Source organism: Pipistrellus kuhlii, unplaced genomic scaffold, assembly GCF_014108245.1.
Source record: "Pipistrellus kuhlii isolate mPipKuh1 unplaced genomic scaffold, mPipKuh1.p scaffold_m20_p_9, whole genome shotgun sequence".
Lineage (NCBI taxonomy): Eukaryota > Metazoa > Chordata > Mammalia > Chiroptera > Vespertilionidae > Pipistrellus > Pipistrellus kuhlii.
Window position 1 is genome coordinate 21,287,011 of NW_023425595.1, and position 21,399 is coordinate 21,308,409.

General features: G+C 38.3%; 2 protein-coding genes across 9 annotated transcripts in view; one reads left to right on the plus strand and one right to left on the minus strand.

Annotated features, from left to right (window-relative positions):
- Positions 1-19,334, minus strand: part of GTF2H1 (general transcription factor IIH subunit 1) — a 31,526-nt gene extending 12,192 nt beyond the window's left edge. For 2 of the 3 annotated variants that reach the window (XR_006740903.1, XM_036426735.2), the window contains exons 1-8: positions 19,167-19,323; positions 17,128-17,272; positions 11,515-11,683; positions 6,658-6,850; positions 5,296-5,461; positions 4,314-4,407; positions 2,379-2,528; positions 2,167-2,246 (exon numbers count right to left, since the gene is read on the minus strand). Coding sequence is in view for 2 of the 3 variants with exons in the window: in XM_036426735.2 (XP_036282628.1) it covers positions 2,167-2,246; positions 2,379-2,528; positions 4,314-4,407; positions 5,296-5,461; positions 6,658-6,850; positions 11,515-11,683; positions 17,128-17,193 (918 nt within the window). In the remaining variant the exon portion in view is untranslated. Of the gene's footprint in view, positions 1-2,166; positions 2,247-2,378; positions 2,529-4,313; positions 4,408-5,295; positions 5,462-6,657; positions 6,851-11,514; positions 11,684-17,127; positions 17,273-19,166 lie in introns of all 3 variants that reach the window. The other variant, XM_036426736.2, reaches the window with a different exon arrangement.
- Positions 19,335-19,581: 247 nt separating this feature from the next.
- HPS5 (HPS5 biogenesis of lysosomal organelles complex 2 subunit 2) overlaps positions 19,582-21,399 on the plus strand; it is a 35,873-nt gene continuing 34,055 nt past the window's right edge. For 2 of the 6 annotated variants that reach the window (XM_045578007.1, XM_045578011.1), the window contains exon 1: positions 19,759-19,793. The gene's annotated coding sequence lies outside the window, so the exon portion shown is untranslated. Of the gene's footprint in view, positions 19,721-19,758; positions 19,958-21,399 lie in introns of those variants that run through there. The other 4 variants (XM_045578009.1, XM_045578010.1, XM_036426724.2 and 1 more) reach the window with 4 other exon arrangements.

Sequence of the window (21,399 nt, forward strand, 5' to 3'; positions counted from 1 at the left end):
TTTTTTGTTTTGTTTTTTTTAAATATATTTTATTGATTTTGTACAGAGAGGAAGAGAAAGGGATAGAGAGTTAGAAACATCAATGAGAGAGAGTCATCGATCAGCTGCCTCCTGCACACCCCCTTTTGGGGATATGGCCGCAACCAAGGCACATGCCCCTGACCAGAATCGAACCCGGGTCCCTTCAGTCCCCAAGCTGATGCTCTATCCATTGAGCCAAACCGGTCCCGGCCATAGTATGTTCTTGAGCTATCAAGTCCATGGAATGTTCTTAAGACCCAGGAAGAAATGGTTTAAGATGATGGGAACTAAAAGTTCCATTTGGACGTTACATTGAGATATAAGTGAAGATATCAAGTAGTCAGTAGGATATATGATTTTGGAGTTCTGGGATTGACAGACCAGTGCACTATTTGGGATTCTTATTTTTATATTTTATTGATTTTTTACAGAGAGGAAGGGAGAGGGATAGAGAGTAAGAAACATCGATGAGAGAGAATCATCAATCAGCTGCCTCCTGCACAACTCCTACTGGTGATGTGTCCGCAACCAAGGTACATGCCTTTGACCAGAACCAAACCTGAGACCTTTCAGTCCACAGGCTGAATGCTGCTGGGCTCTATCCACTGAGCTAAACCGATTAGGGCTCATCATTACATATTTAGTATTTTAAGCAACGGCATGTAGAGAACGTATTCAGGAGGAGCCCAAAAGACAATATCCTGGGACAGTAATAACTAGAGGATGACAGGGGAAGAAGAGGTACCAAAGAAAAAAGGAATCAACCAACATTTCTTTCTTTCTTTTTAAAAAAATATTTTTATTTATTTCAAAATGGAAGGGAAGGGAAGGGAGAGGGAGAGGGAAAGGGAGAGAGAGAGAGAAACATCAATGATGAGAGAAAAATCACTGAATGGCTGGTTCTTGCACATACCACATTGAGTATTGAGCCCACAACCTGGTCCATGGGACAACGTTCAATCCATTGAGTCATCAGAGCCAAGTGCTAGTTTGGTTTTAAAGTGTATGAACTCAATTATTATGGTATATTTAGCTTAGCCTGATACTGGTAATAGGCAAAATGAAGAAGAAAGTTACACATACGTATGTAAAAATATACCATCTTTATATATATATATATATATATATATATATATATATATATATATATATATATAATCCCTAAAATGTCTTTTCTCATCATATAAAGTAAGCTGTAATCTCTAAGCTTCCCTAAATTCATTTCGTCAGGATGATTAAGAGGGTCCTATTTGTAATATTTGTAATGAGAATCATCAAGGAAGTGACTGAGTGCTAAGAATCACCAAGAGAAAGCTTAATTTCATTATGGAAAAGACTCACATGCATATCAAAAATCACATTCTATTAATATGTAATTTAGGTTATAGGACAGAATTTTAACATTGTTTTTCTCACTTGGTGAGTGAATACACTAACTTGACATTAGAGGAAATGTTAGTGGAAAAAAATTAAAAAAGGTAGGTGGGAGCATGTGTATATGGCCAGCTGAAAAGGAGCAAAAAAAAAAAAAAAGGCAAGAAAATTAAAATATAAGAGTGTGAAAAGGCAGTTTCCTCTTACTCCAGAAGACATAGATAGGTAGGTTTGACTAGAAGATATAACCTCATTTCCTATGACTGGATAAGGAAGCAAATCTAGAGTTATGATGCTAAGGTAGGTAGCTCATATTTGAAAGTGTGCCTGTTGAAACATATTGGGAATAGTGTGGGTTAGGATCATGAGTGAGTTCATGGAGGGTAAATAATGGGCCATCAGCAAAAGCTTACCCTTTCCTTGTCTATTAATATTTATCCACATTACTAGAGACTGTTAGCTAGGGCTTAAAGCCAGACTCATCAATATGTTAAGCTTTCATTACTACCTAGAGAATTGTTGATGGGAGAGCTAGAAAATTCTTTTAAAAAGTTTTAGCAACTCATACAGGAATTTGTTTTCCAAGTAATTTTAATAGTGAACAGTACTACTGAAAAGCACTTCTGATGAGTCACTCTAGATAACAGTATTTTGTTTGGTTTATAGTCTCACAAGTAAAACATCCTCACGTAAGGCAATTTTAGAATTATAAAAAGGCTGAAGACAAGGAAGAGTTTGTGCTCTTTCATAAATCATTTTACTATAACTTACCTCATCTAACGGTTTATCTTCCAAAGCTGTCAAATCAAGTAGTGGGTTTTTCACTCCTAAGGAAACCATTGTTTTTAACCCTAGAAAATAAATGAAATAAAAAGTTGATCAAGTCTTACCTTTTTCAGAAATTAAAAATTTCATTATTAACATCAATAATAAGTAGAGAACAGCAAAATAAATGATAGAGTGGGTCAGGGGTAAACAGTTACCTTTTTCATCTATTTTGGCACATTCTGCAAACAGGTCCTTTGACCCTGTATTCAGCCGGTCCCTGTGAAAATAATGGGACTGAAAAAAACGTGTCCAGAATTCCTTTTCTGTCATGCTGTGGGGAACATTTTCTACATATTTCATTTTTACTGTGGAAGAAAAACCATAACAGTTACATGATACATGTCCATTTCTTAAAACCTCAAATTAGTTGAAATATAAACTAATAGCAAAAACTAGATTATAAAACTGTTCAACTATATATTCTGTATATAATAATCTACTTATAAGTATGAAATATAACTTGAGAGATAAGATGAGGTACTACCTTTATGAATCTTAACAATTACAACAAAACCTTATTTTGTACCAAGAGATTTAACAAATTTTATAATAGTACCTACTTCAAAGGGTATTTGTGATAACTAAATGAGTCAACATACATAGAGGCTTTGGAATGGTGCCTGGCACACTATTATGTTATCAGAAAGATATGCAAATAATTACATTACAACGTGATAACACTGAGGCAGATACTGGCCCTACAGAAGGGGAGGGGGCTCATATCTGTCAGAAGAAGTCAGAGGTGGTAATGAGGAAATGCTTGAGCTGAGTCTTGTGGGAGAGGTATGTTTCCTAAGCACTAAAGGTGCAGGAGTGAGGAAGTGAGAAGAACAGTATATGGCTTAAGAGAGCACTGGTTGGTAAACAATGACTAAAGCAGTGGCTCTCAACCTTGGCTGCACATCATAAATCATCAGGGCTGGGGTGATCCTATTAGGATGGTTTTTGCAAAGGAAAGGATTTTTAAGTTAGAAAGGTCGCTCTGGAGGAAGCATAAACGATGATTTGAGTTACTGCTCTAAAGACTAATTTATTGATGCCTCTGGAGGATGTTATCTTGCTCAGGTATGGTTAATGGTAAATCAAGTTTAAGAACTACTGTGGAAAAGTCGTCATACCAATGAATTGATGACAATACACTATATACTAAAAACTTTAATATCTACCACTGTCAGGAACTACCCTGTTTCTCCGAAAATAAGACAGTGTCTTATATTAATTTTTGCTCCCAAAGATGCGCTAGGTCTTATTTTCAGGGAATGTCTTATTTTTCCATGAAGAAGAATACGATACACATTTATTGTTAAATGAAAATAAATTTATTACCTGTAAACGGTACGGTAGTACGGTAGTTGTCAACACAAACCAGACAAATTGTGAATCTTACAGTATTAAGAATTTACTCATTTGCCGAGACCGGTTTGGCTCAATGGATAGAGCGTCGGCTTGGGGACTGAAGGGTCCCGGGTTCCATTCTGGTCAAGGGCATGTACCTTGGTTGCGGGCACATCCCCTGTAGGGGGTGTGCAAGAGGCAGCTGATCGATGACACTCTCTCATCGATGTTTCTGACTCTCTATCTCTCCCTTCCTCTCTGTCCAAAATCAATAGAATATATTTTAAAAAAAGACAAAGAAAAAAAAAGAATTCACTCATTTATTCAATGACAATCATGTCATCTTCTGGAACATCATCATAACAATGCAATTCCTGAATTTCCTGGTGAATTTCTTGTGACTCCATTTCTTTCAGAATCAGTGGACCAAATCTCTCATGTTTAGCAATAGCATTCTGAGACAGAGCTTGGGGCGGGGACACACACACACACACACACGACGACGACGTGACGACGACGGACGACGTGCTTATTTTTGGGGGGATGCCTTATATTTCACTCAGAAGGAAACCTGTAAGTAGGTCTTATTTTCGGAGGATGTTTTATTTTCGGGGAAACACGGTAGGTACAGTAATTCACATATTTTGTTGTACTTGATCAGGAATAAAAAGTAAACTTTTTGTTTTTTCATTGAAATATTACTGAATTCATCCAAATAAATATTTTAGCAATCTGAAAGAAGTGATTTGTCTTACCTGCGGGATAAGTCCTAAATATGGACTCAATAATATCAGAAGTTAAATTATATCTCAGACCATTACATCCATCTGTTTGGGGCCGGACATCAGCCTAAAATAATGAATATACATTCATTAAAATACTGGGGAAAGATGTTAAATACACAGCAGACACTGGACAAAGGTAGAAAAACAGAGTTTCTGAATGAATTACAGAGGCAAAGGGAGTCCCTCACCTTTACTTTTGCAGAGAGACAAAGAAGCCTAGCCTGGTTTCATATAATCTTAGTGACCTATAAAATTTGCTTCCTTGAAAATCCTACATGGTCAAACAGGCATGTTTATATGTGGCCAAAAACAGGTATGGGAGCTTTATCATAAACTTCTTCAGTTACCGAAACTATAACATATTTTACTTACTAAATAAACAAATACTATCTGACTGGTTTATTTAAGAAAGGCCTTATTAATACTTAGAACACAGAAAGATGCCAAACATATACTCAACTTTTGTTAAATGTGTAAATATGGCTTTGGTTCCACCAGAGTAGAGACATTTTCTAATTCTACAGGTAAGGTACTCCCAATTTTTCTCTAGGATGCATTTTGCAACCTTTACTTTTTCTATACTATGATAGTCATTACACATTTAACTTTTACTGTAAGTAAAATATGGTAACTATAAAAAAGTTATCAGAAAGCCCTAAATTTGAAAGTACTAGGGGAAATAAATATTAGTCCAATTGCTAAAAGATTCTTTTTTAAAAGTCCATTTGATTCCCAGCATGTTAGGATCAAGTCCAGAAACCAAGAAAAATAGCAAAAATATAAATTTAAAAAATACTGTATTTAAAAATATTTTAGAAGAATACCATGAATACAGAAATGCCCATGAATTTACTTCAAGGAAATATTATCAAAGAAAAGGCATTGTTAACACACAATCAGGGTTTTCCTTAACCTCCGCCCCCCTTTTCATTAATCTAGAAGGGACACATACCAGAAATGCTGCAGAAATGCCAACATCCTGCTTATGATTGGATGTGGAAGAACTTTCTGTTGAATTCACATTTAAACGATTGGCCCAGAATTCCTCAGCACTGATCACTTGACTCACAACAAGGTCTTTATAAAGCTGAAACAAAACAGGATCTTCTTGCAGCATTCTGGGGATAGAACATATTGAATATTCTGAACTTTCTAGGACAAAACAGCATTTAGGAACATTTTAAAGACTTTAGCACAAAATACTGAAACACACAACTTTCATTTTGTGATGATTGAGCAGAAGCAGGCCATTCAGTTCATTTGTTAGTAATTAAAAGCAAAAACAAAGCAAAATCAAACAGAAAACCAAAACTACCCCACAGTTTGGAAGGACAAATAAAGTGCAGATAAATGAAGTTTAAAGCAAAGACTAAAACTCTTTGAGGGCATGGATATGGTCTTATTCAGTTCTATATCACAGCAATACAAAGGTCATTGTATCTGTATTTGTATTGCACTGTATTCTTTTTTTACAAATAAAGGTAAATGAAGAAGAGGAGGCATGCTTAAGATTTTCCAGCAACTAATTTTTTATGGTGATAAGCACTTGGAGTCATAGCACAGATGGCTGAAAGATACTGGTGATGAATTCATCTTATCAGAAATTCTCATCATTTTACATGCTTTCTCAATCCCCCTCACCCCCCGAATAAAAGGATTTTAAGTATAATAATATCACCAAAACTGTACTGACATAGTAATGATATCACAAAATCAACTTTTTAACAGTATGATTTCCTTCAGATTTCTTATTTACAAACACACTTCTAATGATTTAGTATCTTTTCTGTGAAGAGATCTGAGAAAAAAAAAAATTAAGGAATCTTAACACCTTTGAATCTCAGTTCTGTTCCTAATCAGATGTTAGGCTTTAGGCAGTTAATTAACATCTGAGTTTATACATTCTCATTTGCCCATTGCTAAACAGCTAGTAAGAAGCTAAAGTTGAAAACAATAACAACAACAACAACAAACAAACAAACAAAACACCACACACACACAGAGGTAAAGATACCACAGCTTGCCCTAAACGGTTTGGCTCAGTGGATAGAGCGTCAGCCTGTGGACTGAAGGGTCCCAGGTTCAATTCCGGGTCAAGGGCATGTACCTTGGCGGTGGGCACATCCCCAGTAGGGGGTGTGCAGGAGGCAGCTGATCGATGTTTCTCTATCATCGATGTTTCTAACTCTCTCTCTCTCCCCCTTCCTCTCTGTAAAAAATCAAAGTAGTACAAGGGATGATAAATAGCAAGCTATTATTCTATGAGACCGGAGAGAACCTAGTTCTTCCAAAGGCTATTCTTTCCCTCCTTCACCTGTTTTTCTCTTCAAGTTCTTTATTAGCTTTCCTCTTGAATTTGGGCAGCAGCTGCTGAAGAAGGTCTTTCACTGCATCTCGCTCTTTGACTGCTGTGCTTTCATTGGAAAAATGGAAGTTAGTTGTGTCCCCTGCGTGCAGAACCAGCTGAAGCTGAATTTTAGCTTTTCCTTCTGGACTGATTTTCTGGCCTAAAAGAAAATATCAGGTTAATTAGATGACATGCACATTGTGGAAATTGCCATACAGCAGGTTACTTACTTAGCAGAAATGCACTCTTTCGTCTCAAATAATCCAGAGCACAGTTCAATAAATTCACTGCTAACACTCTGCTTCCTCCTTTAGTATTCTTTTTGTGTGGCACTTCCACCTCCAGATACTAAAGAAATTTTATTTCCATTCAACTGGGGCAGATATCTTTAAAACTTCATAAACAATCATAGAAATCCTAAAACCACTCTGATAATCTATAATGATAATCAATATTATCATGAATAAAAACTAGAGGCTCTGTACATGAAAATTCAGGCACTGGAAGGGGGGGTCTCTCAACCTGGCTTGCCCCTCTCACAGTCTGGGAGCCCTCAGCGGCAGGAGGCAACCCGGCAATCAGGGGAAGGCGATGTCCCATCACACCTCTGCTGCTGCCTCTGTTGGCAGCACAAGCCTCAGTTGGCCCTGGTTATCTGAGCCTCTGGCGGCCCTGGGCAGCTGCCATCTGAGGCTTGCCTGTGCCTTGGCTGGCCTTGGGAGGCTGGGGGGCTGAGGGGACTGGGCATCACCATCTTTGAGGGTGAAACAGTTAATTAGCATATTCACTCCTTATTGGCAGTGGGCAGCATAAGGGTCAATTAACATATTCACTCTTTATTAGACAGGGTAATTTGTCATGATTCAAAACACGACCTATGGTTTACTTACAAGTTGCAAAGGAAGATATGAAATTTTACATTTGAGAGATTTGGTGTCACCACTCTAACCAAGTAATCAAAGCAGGACAACCTGACACAACAGGCTTTCTGAGGTGACAGAATAGGAAGTAACCACCACCACTTACAAGTTAAGACAATTAGGCATAATCGTAATGTGTCATATTCTATAACCCTATTCAGTGTGGTTGAGAGTGGAAGGGAGGGGGAGAGACAGAGAGAGATGTGAGACACATTGATTAGTTGTCTCTCACACGTGGATACAGGATCAAGCCTACAACTCCCTACCCTTCAGCCTGTAGGCTCTATCCACTGAGCCAATCTGGCTAGGGCAATAACTGTCCTATTTAGGTGGGATATGTTATACAGTATATGTTGTACCATTCTTTAAAATTTTCTATAACTTTCAAGATTTTCATAATAAAGAGTGATGCCTGTCTTTATAAAGGAAACAGACTGAAGGGGCTTTGTCCCATTAAGTGGTTAACTCATGGTAGTAAGAACATGCTGCCTAGAATTCTCAGCCCAAATCAATTTTTTTCAGTGAAGATGCTGCTTCCAGATCAACAGTTTAGATGAAATATCTTATTGCCAGAAGCAGCAATATGAAACAATTTACACTGTCAGCCAGTCTGTCCCAGTATCCAATTTCTCCAAAACAATCACTTCTAGGCTTCTTTTCTTAGTCACTGCTTTATCCTTGCTCTAGCTTAGGTCTTGCTTCTGAGAGGCCTACTTCTGAAGTTTTTTTTTAAACAAGATTAACTGCTAAATTTCCCCTTAGTAATCTATTATTGATAACTTTCAATAGTTTCAGAAATGGGCATTCTATCAAGATTCAACTTAAAACGAAAAAATGATCTGGTACAGATCTAGGTTTTGGTATGTGTTCTCCTCCCCAATAGTCTAGAATTGTGGAGACACAAGAGGTAGGCATATTCTTTTTTTTTAAAAAAAAATATATATTTTATTGATTTTTTACAGAGAGGAAGGGAGAAAGACAGAGAGCTAGAAACATCGATGAGAGAGAAACATTGATCAGCTGCCTCGTGCACACCCCGCACTGGGGATGTGCCCACAACCAAGATACATGCCCTTGACTGGAATCGAAACCAGGACCCTTCAGTATGCAGACCGAAAACCGGTTAGGGCAGAAGGTAGACATATTCTTTATTGCACACTGGAGGTATCATATTTGTAAAATGAGTGTATTTTACAAATCTATAAGAGCTAGCATGCTAATACAGGAAGTTCCTAATTTATGAGTCTACTGTAGTAGAAATGATAGTTTGTAAGACTATTATCGGGAACTTGGTGAGGCATTTTCCCACAGAAACAAAGTTTTATAAGGAAGTAATGTTACCAGGATAGTGGATAAAACTGGATATCGGGTCTAGTAATAATTAATGTCGTTTTTAAACATTCGTTTAAAATCTTGCTTGGCGTTGACTTGTATTGACATAACCTTCAAACACGTGGTATCTACAGAACGTGTGAAGTGCAATTAACAAGTTTTGCTTGAAAAAGTTTGTGTTTGGTTTGGTTTGGTTTTTGTTGCAAAACTAGGGCTAAGAAGATGGCGGATGAAGAGCATATTCGGCACTGCATGCTTTACGAGTTCCAATTAGGAAGAAAAGCAAGTGAGGCTGCAAAAAACATCTGTAGTGCTCTTGGTCAAGATGCAGTTAGCGCCAGAAAATGCCAGCGTTGGTTTGAGAAATTTCGCGAGGGAAATTTTTCGTTAGATGACAAGAATGGTCAAGGCTGTGTGTCCAATTTTGATCAAGAAGCTCTTCAAGCCCTTTTGGTGCAAAATCCTCAAATTACCCAACAAGAGCTTGCGACAACTTTAAATTGTTCACAAAAAACAATTTCCAATCAATTGCGTGCACTTGGCAAAATCCAAAAGTTTGGAAAATGGGTTCCTCATGAGTTGACCGACAACAACCGTAATCAAAGAGTCACAATTTGCAGTTCGCTCCTCTCTCATCAAAACCGTTTGCCGTTCTTAGAGCAAATTGTTACCGGAGATGAAGAATGGGTGCTGTATGTTAATTTGAAAAGGCGGCCTCAATGGTTGGACAAAAATGAGGCTCCGCAGCCCACGCCAAAACCTGACTTGCATGCGAAAAAAGTGATGTTGTGTGTTTGGTGGAATTTTAAAGGAATTCTTCATTATGAACTTTTACCATCTAACCAAACCATTACAAGTGCAGTGTATAGTGCCCAATTGGAAAGGTTAGCCCAAGCTTTAAGAGAAAAAGAACCCGCACTGATTAATCGGAAGGGCGTGATTCTTCACCACGATAACGCACGACCGCATACTGCAAGAATCACTGCTGAAAAACTGCGCCAGTTGGAATGGGAAGTTCTCCCTCAACCTGCATATTCTCCTGATATTGCCCCTTCCGATTACTATTTGTTTCGTTCTTTGCAAAACTTTCTTCTTGGAAAAAAATTTAATAATGAAGAATGCCTCAAAAATGCATTGACCGAATTTTTTGCATCAAAATCACAAGAATTTTACAACAGAGGGATTAAAATGCTTCCTGAGCGTTGGGCACAAGTAGTAGAAAACAACGGCAATTATATTGTTGATTAAATTTTGTTGTATTGTTTAAATAAATTCGATTTAAAAAAGTATTAGAAAACGACATTAATTATTACTAGACCTAATAGTTTAGGCAGTACTAAATTATGATAGATTTTAAATAGTATTGTCTTTTGAAAATTAAGATTCTAAATTATTTCATTGGAGAAAGATGAAGATCTTGGCCATTTCCAGCAACAACTATTCATACACAAAGGACATTTGTAAATTGAGCACTTCTAAGATGAGAGTTGTCTATTTTTTGAGGTGTCATGTTTTTTGAAACTTATGCACATTTTTATCCAGGTGAAGAATTTTATATCCATGAAAAAAATAAATAAACCCATATAAATAGTCACAGTTAAGATAACCACAATTTGTCAAGGACTTTGTTGCCCAGACTTCCTTGGAGCCACTCTTATTAAAGATCTTTAGTAGGTAAATTGCAGAACTCTCTTTCAGAGTAAAGGTCCTCAATCTCAGGATTCGCTTGGTTTTTTAAACCTACTTATTATTGAGCCATAGAGTACAGAACTTTTTGGGTAATATTTCAAAGTTATTCTTGCTAATTTGGAAAGAGAAAAAGAATATAGAAATAATTGGCTCTGTAGTTCATCTATAGTCAGTATAAAATTGACTATTTCTCAACAAACAATAGCCACATAACTAAAAATTAGATAACTTGCTTAAATGATACAATTTTATTAAAGGGCAATCTGGTATCATGTATCAACATTTTAAGTGCATGAATCATTTGAATCAGTAAAGCCAGTGCAGAGATGTATCCCACATACATACAACCTCATAAAGGTGTTTAGTACACAAATCTATACAACACTATTTGCAACAACAAATTCTGGAAACCTCCTAAATGTCCTTCAATAAAGGACTGGTTAAATACATAATTATACACCCATTTGGTGGATTATTATGCAATGCTTAAGAGAGGGTATAGATAGTCCAATCAGCTTAGCTCAGAGTTTGAGCATTGACCTATGAACCAAGTGGTTACAGTTTGATTCCCGGTCAGAGCACAGGCCTGGATTATAGGCTTGATTCCCTTACTCACTGAAATCAATTTAAAAAAAAAAAGAAAAAAAGAAAGAAAAAAAAAAGAAATACAGATATCTTTACATGCGCTAGATTTACATATGTAAAGTTTTACATATATGCACACTCTATTAAGTGCAAAAGGCAGTTTATAGACTAATGTATATTCAGCAATCCCAGCTTGTAATTATTTTTATGTGGTTGATTTTTTTTTGGACATTAAAATAAAAAACACACAAAGATTTTTATAAGCAATCTTCTAAAATTACTAACAAATATGACTTACATTTAATATCTCCATACATATGGCTGATTGTAAATCTATCTTTGCCTTCAGGTGCCCAAGCAATTCTTTCTGCCATGAGGTATAGAGCTCCATCCTGCTTCTTTTGACGCACCTTCTTTACAATCAGCAAGACTTCTTCAGATGAAGTTGCCATGATGGCTACAAGGTGCTAATGGAGACAAAAAGAGTTCACATCTCAGTTAGGATCTGATTTATTGACTCTGAAGTCCCTTCCAAATCTAAATCCTAAACTAATAATGAGGGGGGGGGGGGGAATCTCTTCTCTCATTCAAAGTTGAAAATACAATTATATGGCATTATTCCTTAAAATCAAATTCCATTTTTTTCATACCATAGGTGTGAATTTATGTAATTTTGTAATATTTGGAAGTTTTTAAACCATTCCCACAAATGCTAATCAGAGTATTTTCAAATTATTTTTTCCAGTTATATTCTTAAACTCTTAAAATGTATTATTTGACTACAAATATGTAGTCTTTCATGTAATCTATATTTAGGATTGTAGAACTTCAGAATTACATAGTGGTCTAATAAATATTTTGTTCAAATTGTTTCAATGGAAACAACTAAGGGTTACACGCTTTCTGTGACTATTCCAGAACCACTTCCAGAGCTAAAACCACATGCACATTTCCTAATTCTTATTCTAGGTTTCTCCTAGTATGCTTGAAAAAAGCAAAACTGAGTCAAAAAAACTTTTTTTAAATATATATATTTTATTGATTTTTTACAGAGAGGAAGAGAGTGGGATAGAGAATTAGAAACATCAATGAGAGAGAAACATCAATCAGCTGCCTCCTGCACAACCCCTACTGGGGATGTGCCCACAACCAAGGTACATGCCCTTGACCGGAATCGAACCCGGGACCCTTCAGTCCGCAGGCCAACCCTCTATCCACTGAGCCAAACCAGTTTCGGCTGAGTCAAAATTTTTTTCCTCCTTTTTATTATTCAAAATGTTACAGATAATGGCATTGCATTTTGGACCGTAATAGTCAAATCAAAGATTATCTTCCTGAGTATAATCCTGTTTTCTTGATTAGTACTATATAAAAAATATTAAAATAGCAGCTGTGAAGAGAAATAAGGTTGTCAGATACAATATAAGATGCTCAGGTAAATTTTATTTTCAGATAAACCAATTTTTGGCATAACTATTTCCCAAATATTGCATTTATTAAATCATTATTTGTTGTCTATCTAAAATTCAAACTTAACTGGATTTTGTGTATTTTTATTTGTTATCTCTTTATTATTGGTATCTCTTTGTAGAAGATCCTTATTTTGAGCAAACAGTGGGTTTTCATAATAAAGGAATACATAATTAGTACAGTAAGACAAGTAATCAGGTGAGGAGAGGAATCTCCACTGAGTACCACAGTAGAGTACCTGGAAGAGTTGCCAATTGTAGTTTCCAAATTTTGATTGTTGGATAGGTGGTTTTGTAGTTCAATTGTCCTGAGTTAAATTCCAAGTTCACTACTCACTAGCTATGAAACCTTGGGTAAGTTAATCTCTCCTTATGAAATGAAGCTACCAATACCTGCTTTACTAGGCTGTTTGAGAAACAGAAGTAATATATGCACCTGGAATACCGGAATCACTCCCTAAATGGTATTATCTACTATTAAAACATCACATGGTAGCCCTGGTGGGGTAGCTCAGTCTGTTAGAGCATTGTCCACGTATGCCAAGGTTTTGGGTTTGAGCCCTAGTCAAGGAACATATAAGAAGCAGTCAATGAATGCATAAATAAGTGGAACCACAAATCACTCTATCTCTCTCTCTTCTTCTTTCTCTCTAAAAATGAATTAAAAAAAAAATCACATGGCAAAAAGGGTACTTATCACATATATATTCAAATGTTAATGTTATGCAGTAATAGCAATGTTCAATAATTTTATTTTCATGATCTATTTGCCCTGTACAGACACTGCTGAGAAGCACCCTACAAGTTAATAGGACATCACAATATATTTACTTTAAAAGGCTCAAAGAACATTGGCAGCCAACATGTGACAAAACTCTCTCTTTAATCCTCACTGAGGATATTTTTTCCAATGAATTTTAGAGAGTGGAAGAGAGAGGAAATGACAGAAATATCGATGTGAGAAAAACACATCAACTGGTTGCCTACTACATGAGCCCCGACCAGGGCCTGGGCTGGGGAAGAGCCTGCAACTGAGGTACATGCCCTTAACCGGAATTGAACCTGGGACCCTTCAGTTTGCAGGCCTACATTCTATCCACTGAGCCAAACCAGCTAGGGCTGTGACAAAACTCTTAAAGCATGTCACCAGTTCTGTGATAGCAAGAATGCTTTCAAGCGATGTCAATTTCACAATCACAAATCACCATGAATTGTAAAGAAAAAATAAATTGTACAGTGGAAAGTTCATGAAATAATTATTAATTAACATGCACTTTCATGAAGATGATGTTTTACAATAATTTACAGTATCTTTTCTTTGCTCCTTCATAACTATAATTTTTCTACTGTTATGAATTGTAATGTAAATATGTGTTTTCTGATGGTTTTAGGTTCTACAGCACCGGTTCTTGAACCGCTAGCAGGATCACCTAAGACCATCGGAAAACACAGATATTTACATTACAATTCATAACAGTAGAAAAATTACAGTTATGAAGGAGCAACAAAAATAATTTTATGGTTGGGGGTCACCACAACATGAGGAACTGTATTAAAGAGCTGCGGCGTTAGAAAGGTTAAGAACCACTGTCATATGTTAGACCATTTCTTGCCATATCCAGCTCTGGGTGGGGTTTCCTCTCAGTAGCGTACGTCTCCAAGGTGGTGCAGTTTGACTTCCACATTTTGAATTCCTCTGGAGGCTTCTCAGGTGTCTTGACACTGCCTCTCCTAGTCTGTTGATCAGACTGTAGAGAATGGCTGGGCCAGTAATGCTCCAGAATAGCTTTCGGGTCCTGGCAGCTACTTCTCTGTCTTGTTCCCACAAACACCCACTGACTTTGCAGGATCTAGGGCCCTGGGACTGGTCTCCACAAGCTGGTTGTTTTCCTCCTTGTTAGAGAAGCTTGAACTGCTGCTCTGTAAGCATCAAAAGAGCTCAGAGTCCTTCTCCTCAGGCACCATGATAGCAATGTGCCACAACCCCAAACTGAAAATTTAATACTTAATACTTCAGATGCTACTTTCCCCATCTTTTAACAATCAAATGTCTTCAAATGCTCTCTATATCCTGGAGAGTCATTTGTATATATGGCTAATTTGTTACCTAGGAAACAGCCTGGTACCCTCCTACCTTTCTCCTAAATCCTGGGAATCTTAAATGCCCAACCCAAATGCTAGAGGCTTGAGTGTGAATGTCTGGATATGAGACCAAAAAGGACTTTGAGGAAAGATTCCATGGTGGATAGTGATGAAAAATGCCACATATATGCCATTTCTAAAGTTATGAATAGTTTTCACTCCCAAAGGAACAATTTAAACCATAACTTTAAAACATTTACTTCTTCCAGGTCTGGAGGGGAAGTTTAAAAGTACTATAATTTTAGAGAAGCAAACATGTCTAGGTGTCATAATTTGCCCTGAGCAAACAAGAGAAGCTTTACTGAATTCTTAATAATATGCCCAGGTAGTGGACTAAATTCTTTATAGGTTTTAACTCAATTTAGTTTCTAGTTAACAATCCTGAGATAGGTTCTATTATTAGTTCCATTCTGTGGATAAAGGAAACTGGGTCTGAGAAATCAAGGTACTTTCCCTATACATCAAGGAGTAGCAGAACTGGGTTTCAATCTGGGTCAGAATCACCTTGGAGTTCCACTATGCTATTTTGTGAACATTAAGAATTGAAGGGCCAAAACCAGTTTGGCTCAGTGGATAGAATGTCGGCCTGTGGACTGAAAGGTCCTTTTGTCTTCTGGATTTCTACAATAAATACATATCTTGTAATGAGAAAAGAGAAGTAGCTTTTAAAAATGTCTTTGCAGAAAAAAAATGTCTTTGTGAGTGTATCCCTATCAAACCTATGTTTATTAAGGAAACATAAAAAAGTGTTAGGTGTCTTAGTATGGGTAAGAATTAAAACAAATTTCAATTTCTGTAACATATATATATATATATATATCAATTATTTTATTTAGCTTTAAAAATTTAATCCATAAAGGAAAATTTATATCATCTATGGAACCATTAAATACTCTAATATTCATTTTAATAAACATGTATCAACATTTTAATAAACTATGTAAAATTAGACTGCATACCACACTAATCGAATTTTAGAAAGTATGAATTAAAATCTAAGATGGGAAAGGAGGATAAGCAGATAACTAATATAATTTTAAGTATGTTCACTTATAAAGAAAAAGCAGTGAGCAAGAACAGTTGCTAGAGCAAGTCTCCAGTTAACTGGCTTACATGCACACATAAAGTGTCAGCTATATGGTAAAAAAAATTTTGAGATGGAAGGTAAGGAAGGAAAGATGAAACTGAAATGGAGGAAAAATGAAATGAATAGAATTAACTTTATTAGCTACTTTAAATCAATTGGGAAAAACATAGCTTCTATGTACAGTGTGGGACAAGTAGTTTTGCAGTTGTTCGTATGTAAATTAATGAATTTTTTCATACTCACAACTGTAAACAAACTTTTGCTCCACTTGGTATAAAGCATGTAAAACCATTTATATGAAAATATACTTGGGGCCGAAGCCGGTTTGGCTCAGTGGTAAGAGCGTCGGTCTGCGGACTGAAAGGTCCCAGGTTCGATACCGGTCAAGGGCATGTACATTGGTTGCGGGCATATCCCCAGTAGGGGGTGTGCAAGAGGCAGCTGGTCAATGTTTCTCTTTCATCGACGTTTCTAACTCTCTATCTCTCTCTCTTCCTCTCTGTAAAAAATCAATAAAATATATTTTAAAAAAAATGAAAATATACTTGGGGGAACTTTGAAAATAAAGTTTGCTTGTCAAATTTCCCTGGTTATCTGTAGCAACTATAATTGTACTAGGACCAATTTTAGGAAGTTTAATAGAACCAGTAGGGGTATCCTACAGTAACTACTGACTTATACATTTTTCTTGAAGGCAGTTCCTTGAGTAGCAAAAACTTCCCAGTAGAGTTCTACAAGTGCCACAGGATATTTCATTTATGAGAAATATTGTAGTTACATTTAAACAAATTCTCTTGATGAAGATCTGACTTCACTTAAAAGATTTATTTTATGAAATAATCTGCCATGAGACTTCTTTAAATAGCAAGATCCTTCGGTAAAGGCATTAATTCATTTTCAATGAAATATTTACTTGCCTGAAGCTAAATGTATATGCCTTGCACTGAGCCTTTGCATTCTCCTTCCTTCCCATTAACTTTTACTCATTTTTTCCCTACTCTTAAGTGATTAGGCAAGGCCTCCTATTCTTTTCTTTATAGTACTTATCACAACTATAATTAATTTTTAAAGTAATTCTTTTAATGTTGATCTCCCCTTGACACAATGCATGCTTCATAAAGAAGGGCAGACTACTGTATTGTGTTCAGTGCAATACAAGCACCCAGCAGCCTATTTTGGCACATAGGAAGAGTTTAATAAATATTTAAGATACCTGCTTAAGATCTTTGTTATTAAAAGGACACAATTGGTAAGACACAAGAAACCTTTGCATATACATCTGTGGCTAAATTCCAGGAAGCACTATTACTTTCCTTTCACAAACCAGAGGACCATTCTTCATAGATTTTAATAACTGGCTTATAAGGAAATAGGGATAAGAAGAAATTGAAAATATTCAGCAGAAATCTTTAAATTACTGCATCTCTACATTTCCATTACCTACATCCCCTTTTCCAATACAGGGTAAATTGGGCAAAAAAAAGTAACAAGTGAAATATAAACTCTATCACCCTCTAAAAGAGCTGCTATACTTACCAGCATACAAAATGGAGATTTGAAATGCTGTTTGCCCTTAGGCAATCCAAGTTTTTTTTTTTTTAAACAACTCAGTATTACAGGAATAAGATCTTAGAAGTATGTAAAGTGTAACCTAAATGTATTGTTTTAAGGACAGTTATACACACAAAGCAAATATAAAGAGGGGATAACTACTGTGCAATTTTAAGACTGAGCACATTTTTTATCTTACAACAGTACAAGGAGAGGAAGGAGGAGGAAAATGCTACAGAGAAATGCAAGACATGCTCATATTAACTCATAAATACTGCATGCAAGAGTACAATACCAAAATGGAGAGAACAATCAGTTGGCAATCAAAGAGGGGGAAATGAGGGTTTATTAGATGCTCGACACTGCCACAGTGGTGGTAGGAAAGAGGAAGAAGGAAGGTGATATCTCTTGCAGCAGTATCTCTGAGATAAAAAGTGGTCAGAATGCTAAGAAAGTACAAGGCACACTAGGCAACGTTCCAATGGCAAGGGGAAAAACCAGCAGCACAGGAAAACAGTGCTAAAGGTGGACAGACAGACCGGTAGGTGAAGACATGTCTCCAAGGCAGTGAACACAGGAAGCAGTCATAACTGACTGGAGCTGGTTCACTGCTTTTAACAATCTCCCTAGTATTTTTAAAAAGCAGTCTTTACATTTACATAGATTCTTTATTTTACATTTGTGCACTACCATATGTACTTAATACTACCTAGGAGACTCAGTATTACCCATTGATCTGTTGCAATGCTAAATGTTGGCTTACTGAGGGGTGCAGAACATGTTTACTGGCCCCAAATTACCTCCTCCTTCTTTCTAAATGAGGGATTTAGGTCTGCTAAAAGGTACAAGTTCTCTCTAGAGCCCAGACTTTCTGTAAGGCAGCCATAGGCCTGATACTTCAGGGTACCTTCCCTCCAGCTGTGACATTTCTATTTCATTTGTTCTAGTTTTGACTTTGCTTTATATATTAGGATTCCTGGTAAGATTTCATGGGGAGGAATTGTTCCATTTCTTTTTGGAGTCAAAGCACTGTGCTTTTGTACGTTTTAAAATTGGATCTTCCAATGGGGAAAGGGTTCGTTTTCAAGAATCTCTCCCCCCTTCCCCATTTTACAGGCTCTAAAACGGATGTTTGAGAGTCAATTGGATAAAAGTTCTTTAGTCAATAATTACATATTCCCATGGGTTGGTGGTCTCTTTTTAAGATGATCAAATCGGGCACAGTCCAAAACTGGGAGGGGTGTGTGGACTGGCACACACGAGTTCAAGTTTTGAAAGCCATTAGGACTGCCAGGTGAGGCGCAGTGTGCAGGAACGAGGGGGAGTGGGGGGGAAAGAAAGCTTTTCCTCTTATAGAAACCGAAAGACTTAACAGCTCATTTCCTAACGGGAAGGGCTCCCTTGCGAGGGAGGCCTCCACATCCTTCACTCTCAGGAGCCGTCCGATCCCGGCTTTGGGTCAATCTTCTGCTCCCTGCTCTTAGCAGAGGAGCAGGCTTCCGGTAGGCAAGTATAGTAAAGGTCGCTTCTTTCCCCGCTTCAGGATAATAACGGGCAGCACGGAATGCGGACGTGGGAGTTGTGGGGACTGCGACAGGGACACAGGAAAAAAGGGGCAGAATCCGCGCGGTCCCGGGGCCCCCAGGCCTGTCAGCAACTCACCTACCCACCACCCATTCCCATTCTTTGGTCTAAACTTACCAGGTGGGAGCTACGGCCCGGGCAGGGAGCAAGGAAGTGGGATGGGTCCGGCCGAGTTCCGCTGCGTTTCTTAGCGACGCTGCCCGGAAGAGTCCGAAACCCAGTAGCCGCCACAGCTTCCGCCACCGCCTCTGTTACTGGGGGGTCTCACCTCCATCGCTGGCTGCGAGAACTCTGAGAGCACGTGACCGGATGTGCCGGGGCGGGCCCGCGGAGCACGTGACCCCAGAGCACGGCCGCCATGACACCTTCCGCTGGCCCCCTCCCTCCCCCGCCGAAACCCGCCTGTTTCATTTTCCTCTCGCCGGCTTCCAGCGGTGAAGGGCGCCGGGATCCTGGCTGGCTCACCCCTTTGACCCTAGAGTTCCTCCGGTCCCGGCCGGCGCTTTCTCTTCGGCCAGCAGCGGCCCACTACCTGCAGGCCGCAGAGAGCGTAATTGCGATGGCGGCCTGAGGGGGGAGGGACCACGCGGAAGCAGGGGCGTGGCCCGTCACGTGACAAGGAAGTACCGTTAACTGCGCTGTCCCCCGAGTCCGCGGCGCTCCGGGATGACGTAAGCCTGGGCGGGGAGGAGTGAGGGGCGGGGCGACAGGAGAGACCCGCTGCCTGCCGTGTGCCTGTGTTTGGTGAGTGTCCGGGCGCCCAGCCTGGAGGGACGGTGTGCACCGCTGCAAATCGGGGGCTGCTGTCCCGGAGATAGTGGTGCAAGGCTGGGACTTGGACTTGGAAATTGGTTACTGAGGCTCCTCCCCTTAAGCTATGAAGACAGTGTTAGAGTTTAGCTGTTCAAGTCCGTAGTTCCGCTAGGCGGGGAGGTTTTCTTGTAGGGACTGTCTCCCCCGTGGGTACGAGGCATTACAGAGTGCGTGAATAAGTGAGTCGCCATTGCTGTCTGCGGTGAAGAGTTCTCTGAATATCACTTCTTTTGTGGGGAGACCCAATCTCCTACTTTCCCTTCACATAGTGACTTGAACGTCTGCTTGCTTTCTTCTCTCTTGCCTCCTCTTCCATGCGAAAAAGAGAATGCTGTGATTTGGATTTTTGGTGTTAGCAGCAAACGCTGGTTCATTAGTAAAGTGGACACAGTATTAGGGTGATGAGAAAACTTTTTCCTGATCCTACTACTCGATTGTAGCAAAATGGAAATGTGATTAAATTTTGGACTCAGGAGAAGTGGATGGTAGTCTTAGCTCTGCCTTTTAAGATCTCTGTGATCTTGGGCAAGCAAACCCCTCAAGCATTTGTTTAACTTTGGTAAGCATTGATGACCCCCTTCTGTTTGCTTAGTTTTTTTTTTCTTTTTCTTTTTTTTTTTTTTCTAGGCTGGAAGTGCGACAGACTTAACAGAAGAATTATTTAAACTTAAGTTTCCAGGAAGATAGGATTTTGTTAGATGGAGGGAGATTCAAGAAACAGCCTATATTAAAGTTATGGAGACACAGGAAGTTTACAAAGTGAAAGAGGAACAAAAGATAACTTTGTGTAGTTGGAGAAGAGAGAGGGTAAGATGGAAGATGAAGCTAGACCAAATAGAGATAAAATCATTGTTTCTGTAAGAAGGGTAGCTGTTGAAGGTTTCTATAAAGCTTAAAAAAAAACTATGGAGAATTACAGAAAAACTGCTCTTGAGAACTGATATTGCTTATGCTGTTTCTTTTCCATCCTTATCTCCACTAAATCTTAAGAACAAAATAGTTTTTTACTCCATTAAATCATAACTTCCAGGGCATTTTCTCTTCAATGAGATCAAGGCCAAATGGCCAATCAACCGCAGTTTGAAGATTACAAGTAGAAGAGATCGATACTGTGGTCTTTTTTTTTTTTTTTAAATATATTTTATTGATTTTGTACAGAGAGGAAGGGAGAGGAAGGGAGAGAGATAGTTAGAAACATCGATGAGAGAGAGTCATTGATCAGCTGCCTCTTGCACCCCCCCACCCTACTGGGGATATGCCTGCAACCAAGGTACATGCCCTTGACCGGAATCAAACCTGGGACCCTTCAGTCTCCAAGCCGATGCTCTATCCATTGAGCCAAACCGGTTTCGGTGATACTGTGGTCTTGATGGTCAGTCCTTCTTATATTGTGGTTTTATCTTTTTTATATCCAGATCATTTCATTTTATATCCAGATCATTTCATTTTAGAGACTTTTTTCTTTTAGCTAGTACCTAAAATGTTTTGAGTTTTGCCTGGTCAGAAAGCCAAGAGTTTGTTTTCTTTCCAGCAGATT